Source organism: Magnolia sinica, chromosome 18 (genome assembly GCF_029962835.1).
Source record: "Magnolia sinica isolate HGM2019 chromosome 18, MsV1, whole genome shotgun sequence".
NCBI lineage: Eukaryota > Viridiplantae > Streptophyta > Magnoliopsida > Magnoliales > Magnoliaceae > Magnolia > Magnolia sinica.
The window spans coordinates 23,071,566-23,079,143 of record NC_080590.1 but is presented as its reverse complement, the minus strand read 5'-3'; the positions used below and the strand labels follow the sequence as shown (position 1 = coordinate 23,079,143).

Here is a 7,578-nt window from a genome sequence, read left to right as displayed (position 1 = left end):
TTAATCAGTAATTGAAACCACCCATTTCACTACACCAAAATCGCGGATTTGCGACGGACCAAATCCGTCATAAAACCAAATAAACGACAGATTTCGTCTATCGCTTGGTCTGTTGCTGTTTACTGGGTCTTCTTTATTTTCCAACGGATAAAATCCATCGTTGAAATTCTGAAAAAACCACCCGCATATTCTCATTAAAATATAAGCGACGGATAAGGTCCGTCGCTAATCTGAGGAGAGCGACGGATAAAATTCGTCGTTGAACGGGTTAGAAGTAGCGACGGATTTGGTCCGTCGCTAAAATATCTGTAAAGAAAAATATAACCTTTTTTTTTTTTTTGGAATCTTACACCTGATATTCATTCAAAAAATAATTCATACGATTGTTTAATAAGAATCACATTCACAAGATTCAAAAGATTAGGCTAAGTATGAAGCTGGACTAAATATTAATGTGTTTGGATGCTCAGTAGGCCTTAATAAGAAACTGAACTAAATATATAGTAAATAGTCAAAATTAGATCAGCTACTGATGAAATAGGTAATGAAAATCGACCATTACAGCCCATAAAACAATTCAACAACCACCTATTATGCTGGCCATCACCGTTATTGAATACCTTGGGAGTGACAAACCACCTTATTCAATCTTTCCTTGCATGAATCACTTTCAAATTGCCATGGCCTTGGTGGAACCTTAGAGCATTACTAAAAGGAAAATGTAGAGATTAATGCCTAACCACGAGATTTACCTTATCATGGTGAATAGAGTTATCTTCGAAAGGTGGTCGACGCAATGATGCCTTCTTCAGTTTCTTTCTTCTAGACGCACCAATGTATAGACAAAACTAGAAACAGTATAATGGCAAACGCTACAACAGAGATTCCAGCAACAGCTCCCATTGAAATTCCTGCTTAAAAGGACATTGTATATGCAATGAGTTTCAAAAGGCATCATATAACTTGGGGGGCTGGATTTCACATGCCCTTAACTGGTTAGAAGTTATCAGCTGGGTGGAGTATAACTTGTCCAACCGGTTGGACTTAAGGGTTGTGTGTGTTCACACACAGTTCTATGGTGTGCCCCACCTGATAGTTGGATGGGCAAAATGCCATACAAACACCATGGTGGGTCCCACATGCCAACTAGTTGTGTGGATTTTGCTAAATGTCCCCAATGTGACATGTGGGGTGCCCGATCATCAATTTGGACCGTTCATTCAATAATAACATAGGGAGCAAGCCATGACCAAGAATCACACCAATTAGATTTTAGGCCAGGTCATCTAAAAGGTTGGGCCCACTTGACATATTGATTGATTTTTGCATGTGCTTGCGAGGTTGGCATGTGTGGTCACATGTAGAGGTGTGGGTGGAGGACTGCATGTTAGCTTAAGAAGCTTCATATAAAAAATTCAATTCTGAATTTGAACACTAAAGTTTGAACAACAAGACAAAAATATCAAATGATAATTCAATAAGTGGATTAAATGTAGATGAGTTCTATGGTCCTATCTAATACAGGGATGTCGTTTCTAATCCAACAGAGATTTCTCTGTACCTGATGTCAGAAACAGAGAAATATGTGTGGAAAGCAAAGGAGAAACTAAATGGCTTGCTGTCGAGGTTCCTAATCCGCGATATCATGGTGAGATCTCCATTCAATGCAAGAGCCAATCTAAGACGGAACCCAAAACTGAAATGCCACGGTAAATGTTTTCATTAGCAAGACATCGCATACAAAATAAATAAATAAAAGAGAAAATTTAACACGAAATAGAGAATAGAAAAGAAGATACAAAAGTTTCATCATTTTTCATCTGAACTATTTAAGGGCCAGTTGGAAGGGCGGCAATTCCCAAGATTTTTCATTTTTTTAATAGAAAAAAGATTTTAATCAAACAAGGTTAATGCAAAACAACCCCATTAAAGGGGAAACACCTTAAAAGGGTTAACTGTATCAATTCATTTCATTTCGTCTCCCCATAGAAAACAAAATACATCAGGCTAATCTTATCTAATTTGATTTGTGCCGCCCACATGCAAACATGCCCTACAAAAGAGTTCCAAATTCCAATGACCGGAACAAGTTTCAATTATTGCAAATCCAATACTACCCAAATATTCTAAAGACAATAACAACAACAGCCCAAATGTCTATAGGTACTGGGTTCATACCTGTGGGGCCAACACTTCAGATCCTCTTCAGATGGTTTCAGTAGCAAGTCTATAGCAGATTTGCCAATGTACTCAACTGGATGAAGAGGTGGAGGATCATCATCAATGGTCCAAATCTTGTTCCTTGCAAACCCATGTTGCTCCAGTGATCCACTGTTTCCAAACTTCAAGAGAATTAAAACATGATGTTAGTCAGGAACTTGGAATTAGATACCATAGGAAAAGATATGAGCATGCATGAACCTGTGGGAAACAAATGGGGATTCCTCCTCACATTGCTTTTGGTGGCTTAAATATAGCCTGCAGTAGATAAAAGACAATATTTCAGCAAAAGCTAGGATGATTTCTCTAGTACATGAAGTTTGTCACATAGCTCTGCAACTCATGAATTTCATGTTCTGAAACATTATCACCATTAAATAAAATGAGTTCAAAGTTATTTTCAAGCAACACCCAAATAGGCCTAAATTTCAATAACATGAACAGAAGATTGCTTCCTAAAAATAGCAACGCCCCTGTTAATATATCAAGTGCTAGCCTAATCACCTCAGCATAATGTCGAAATCCTGAAATGCTGCCAAAATCCGGTTGGAGAATTATGCAATCCATGAGCCTACCTTCCATTGACTCAGCTTCTGCGTGAAAAAACCTCCAACTTCTGAGACAGAAAATTTGGAACTCGTGACAATCAGTGAATTACATAGAATGCATTGGAACATCACTCGTTCTTCATTGACAATCTCTCTAACAAAACAGAAAGAAAACAGACAAAAATCTGTTGGGCAAAAAATGAAGCAGCCCCTTCGGGCTCTTGTTCTCATCCTACAGATATTAAGAAAGATTAAGAAAAGGAGTTTTTAGTCCGACATTCCACATAAATGCAAACTTGCAACAACCCATTTCATGAGGACTTTTAAGAGCACTTCAGTGAGTTGCTATCTCTAAAAAATAACACATACCAGCTCTTTGAGTTCTTTTGGTGCTTTAGACGGCAAACTAGGTGCCCTTTGAACATCATCAAAATGCCCCTGAAACACCCATTCCATAATTTGTACTTGCTAGCTAACCTCCAGGCCCAGGAAAGAAAAAGCAACTTTTAGATATATTTAATGAAAGATGTCAGAAGTTCGTCGATCCTTAATCTGAAAATTGTATTGGGCAGTAGAATGAGCAGAAAAATCAGCATGAAAAGAAAGGATAGAATGATTGATTTAAAATAAACTTAGTAGATATTTCTGGACTGATTTAAAATAATCTTCCCAAACTGACCAACAAGAAAAGACTAAATTCTACAATTCTGTCCCCAATAATCAATACATACGACTCCATAGCCAATACATACCAATACATTACCAAGTTTGTCTCAACTTGCAAGAAAAAAGAATAGACAGCTATGAAAACTAAGAATGTCCAGCTATGCTAACTTCTATATATACCAACTGTATGGACTATTTATGCAGTCATGCAATAATATAGAGACCATAAGATTTTGTATAGAAGAACACAAAAGGCAATATCCAATTGATATGTGTCGACAAAAGTGAACCCAGTTGGATCTTGCACCAACCTCCTTGCTATGTTAGTACACGTGCACTCGAGCATCATGCAGTTCCCTAATATTATTTACTGATTCACACAGCATCATATTCATGCACATTGCTTGTTAAATGCTTTGATGTCACCATCACTTTGTATAAAATTACATATACGGAACAAAGTTATAGGCCCAGTTTGGAAAGAGTGAAGATGTGCATATGCCATTATTATTTAAAGGCTCTGACTTGCCTTTTCAGATGTGCTTTTGCTTGCTAAGTACAGACACCAACATTAAGCAGAGTGGGGAAATTCCATCAAACTAGCTCAAAATGACAAGTGAACTCAATTCGGGAAGTCGATGAATTAAACAAAATGCCTGTTTTTGTTGATGGCCATTGGTTCAATGCAAATATAGCAGCTTTTGAATGCATCATTGAATGCATCCTCAGGGTCATAAAATATGACTCGGTATTCAGGTATGGCAGCAGTGTAAGGGGTCAAAGCACCCGATGCATCATCTTTATCCCGAAGCAATTGATCCAACTCGGGCCATACGAGCTCTTGCCTAAAATAGAAAAACATGGTTGATATAAGTCAAACCCTTTACTTTAAACAAACAAAAAAGAGTGGCCTATTCAAAAGTTCTGACAAACAACAATCCTAAAGATGAAAGCATTGCACACCATGCAGTAAAGTCATCCTCAATGCATTGATCATCATCCCCTAGACCCACAGGAACAAGGCGCTTCCCACCTAAGAATATAAACAAATAAATAAATATCTGTTGGTGCTGCAAAAGAGAAGCCAATCACTGAAGCTATAAGATGCAAAAACCGGTGGGAACTGCTATTCTATCTATTCAAACATTTCCCTTCAAAGGTAAAAACATTCACGAATTTGAATAGAAGACTAAATGCCAAGGCATTACAAATCAATAGAATCAAGGCACGTTTAAAGAGTAATTTAACTTTTCATTTAAAAGATGAAAGAGAAGGGGGAAAAAATTCCTTATAACCCATGGAAGGGCTCCCATTCCAAGAGTATGAAACTATAAATGCCTGAAACTAAGGAATCAATCAGACAATGCTTTACAGGAAATGGAGCATATGAATGAGACCATGAAGAGTCAATATTGAAGACATACCGGAATTCCTACCAGTGAATCTAGGCTTAGTAGACTGTGGACACGAGCATCTTCAGATATAAAATTCTATGCATCCACATTATTATAACAATTTAGCAAAACAGAAAAACAAAATCTGACGAAATCATAAAAGAAGATAAATCTTTGAAAAAAGAAAAGATAAAGAAAATTGCAAGAGAAAATGAAGTCCTCTTCAAGATGGGCGAAGAGCTACTGGGCACATTTTAATGTAGTACGCAAGCACATACTGGAATAAGTGAAAATAATGGACTTACTATTTTTTTTTTTTTGGAAGGAATGGTTTGTCAAACTAACCTCTTAGTAAAATGCAACTGCAACAAAGAGAAGAGAGAGTGTCATTCCAGAAGAGGAGACCTATAACAACAACCAGGATTGGTTGTTAGTTCTTAAAGTTGAACAGAACTCCAACAGGAAGTAGAATCAACCATCCTTCTAAAAACTCACAATATGAAGTATATGTCTACCAGCTTTGTCCACCAAGTAGTAATTACAGTGACAACAACCTAAACAAAAATATGCCTCAACGACCTAAACAAAAATATGTATCACCTTGCATTATTATGACCAGACATCAGTAACATGCACGCAATAAGAACATTCACGAGTGGAGAAGAGAAATTTTCAGATGTGGCAAAAGAGTTGTGATTGTCACCTGAATAGCCCCAACTCCAAAAGTTGCAACATCACTAGACAATTCCTGTCCAAAATTTAAAGAAAAAAGAAACAACCATCATTTTAAATAACACAAACTCAAAATTGGGCTTGAAACACAATAATTGAAATTATATTGTCACAAAGCATGAGATTATTGCTCTCCATGCCCGTGTGCCCAACATTGGGTGTAAAACTTCATCTCTAATCTTCATGAGATAACTCTATGTAAAATGAGAGTATCTATTGATAAACAGGAATAAAATATTGATAACAAAACACAGAACAACAGGATAAGAAAGCAGAAGCTTGTATAGATGTACATGTCAGCATAGCACTGTGTTTGGATACACGGAATTCATGCGGAAATGAAAAACGTTTTCAACTATTTTCCACTAACAAGACAATTTGGCTGTTTGGATGAATCATCTGATTCGTGTATTTATAACCATTTCCCATTCATCACATGAACACACCAGATATTGCCCTGCCGCAATATGTATGATTGAGAGCTTATTTCATACCGGTGTTGCGTGTGATGGTTGATATACAGGCATTAAGAAATCATAAACGTGGCACATTAATTCAAATCAAAAATCAAACCATCCAATTGCAGGAAGCACTATAGATAGGTCATATCTCCTAAATAAGATTGATTTAATGACCGAAAGCACTGATTTATAACCATTTGTTTGTTGAAATTGGACTGCTGGGTATTTTCAACTCAATTGTCCATTAATCTCGTTGGACCCCACGATATCGATAGTGTAATTTAGTTTTAGATACCCAGGGATCCAACCCATGGTTCATTGGTAGATAAGAGTGCCTATCAACACTGAGGTCATGGGTGAGAGAGAGAGAGAGAGAGAGAGTGTGTGTGTGTGTGTGTGTTTAGGTGATGAAGCCATCAGTTGTGCTTAAAAGTAGGGAGAGTATTGGAATTGAACGAAGGTGGGTAACTTAAAAGCAAAAGGCAGGCTGCTTTTAAAATTTAGGTGGAATTTAGTTGGAATGGCTGTATATTCCAGTTTCACCTAAATAAAATTCAGGTGGAATGATTCCACCTTCCTTTTAAAAATAAAAAATAAAAGCAGCTACCATAGGCACGTGTTTACAAATGCACCAAAGCAACAGAGACATGCGGAATGAGAACTCATGCCTGAGAGTCACTGAGATGGGCTGCCAGGGTTAGCCCTCCACTGGATGTCTCCTTTTGAACATTGGGGACTGAGTTTTAAAAGCATCACCAAATGTCTCAGTGAGTTTGAATTAAAATACTACCTCGCCTGTCTGGTCACAACAATCAAACAAATTGCAACTTGAAAATCTAAATGAGAAACATAAACATGAATAGTAACATTAGTGGACCAGAAATAATAACAAAATACCAAGGATCATGGTATAGATAATGCATTGCAGCCTTGTAAGCTTCCTGGAATATGAACAATTTATAAGGATCCTCCCATTGATTCATACACAACATAATTAGCAAACAGGTGCCAGAATTTTGACCTTTAGGAAGTTTGCTGCTGAGCTGGACAATCTAGATTGTAAACAACCTGCACATGAGTTGATCCAATATGTAAACAACCTGCACATGACTAACTAAATATAAGAATCCAGTCCTAATGGATCAGAAGACTGGAAAAAAGGGAAGAGATGACATTGGCATATAGACAAATTATGACTAAAGCAGCTTTCAGGTGTGTTACCTCTTTCTCTAGCCAATTCCAGTAAACGGTTTTGTGACTCAAAATCCAGCCTTTGATATAAGCATGTACGACAATAACTCCAAAAAGGCTGCATACAACCAGCTTAGAGTGTGTTTGGATGCACTATCAAATTGAATTATAGTTATAACTATGATAAAGCATAAAACCCAATTAGTATTTCTTCTTGATAAAGCTGAACATTTGCACTTCAAGTTAAACAGCTTTTGCTTACAACCGCAAGATGTTTTTCACATACAGCAATTCACCATGTCCATAAGGAAAAGAAAAAGGAAAAAAAAAAAAAAAAAAACCTTAGGCTTTATTTGGTAGACACCT

General features: G+C 37.0%; 1 protein-coding gene and 1 long non-coding RNA gene across 8 annotated transcripts; both read right to left on the bottom strand.

Annotated features, from left to right (window-relative positions):
• Window positions 1-326: 326 nt before the first annotated feature.
• LOC131232902 (uncharacterized) lies at window positions 327-4,505 on the bottom strand. The gene is made up of 7 exons (XR_009164975.1): window positions 4,398-4,505; window positions 3,138-4,279; window positions 2,725-2,922; window positions 2,422-2,478; window positions 2,179-2,342; window positions 1,562-1,696; window positions 327-911 (listed from the first exon to the last, which is right to left on the bottom strand). It is a non-coding gene; the product is annotated as an uncharacterized LOC131232902 (long non-coding RNA).
• Window positions 4,506-5,173: 668 nt separating this feature from the next.
• Window positions 5,174-7,578, bottom strand: LOC131232900 (sugar transporter ERD6-like 4). 7 transcript variants are annotated; one of them, XM_058229422.1, is made up of 7 exons: window positions 7,243-7,578; window positions 7,043-7,121; window positions 6,919-6,962; window positions 6,690-6,757; window positions 5,532-5,576; window positions 5,324-5,407; window positions 5,174-5,233 (listed from the first exon to the last, which is right to left on the bottom strand). In XM_058229422.1, the coding sequence occupies exons 3-7, from the start codon at window positions 6,926-6,928 to the stop codon at window positions 5,177-5,179; spliced, it is 264 nt and encodes an 87-aa protein (XP_058085405.1). In that variant the 5' UTR covers window positions 6,929-6,962; window positions 7,043-7,121; window positions 7,243-7,578; the 3' UTR covers window positions 5,174-5,176. The 7 variants fall into 7 exon arrangements, 6 of the variants coding, with proteins under 6 accessions (XP_058085405.1, XP_058085402.1, XP_058085406.1 ...); XM_058229419.1 differs by having other exon boundaries at window positions 7,043-7,089; XM_058229423.1 differs by having other exon boundaries at window positions 7,043-7,089; window positions 7,122-7,252.

Excerpts from the sequence above, each read along its gene's own strand:
- LOC131232900 (XM_058229420.1), bottom strand. Across the intron at positions 5,577-6,689 it reads CCCATCTCAGTGACTCTCAG|GAATTGTCTAGTGATGTTGC; the intron begins GCATGAGTTCTC and ends AATTTTGGACAG. Across the intron at positions 5,408-5,531 it reads TTGGAGTTGGGGCTATTCAG|GTCGTTGAGGCATATTTTTG; the intron begins GTGACAATCACA and ends ATTTTTGTTTAG.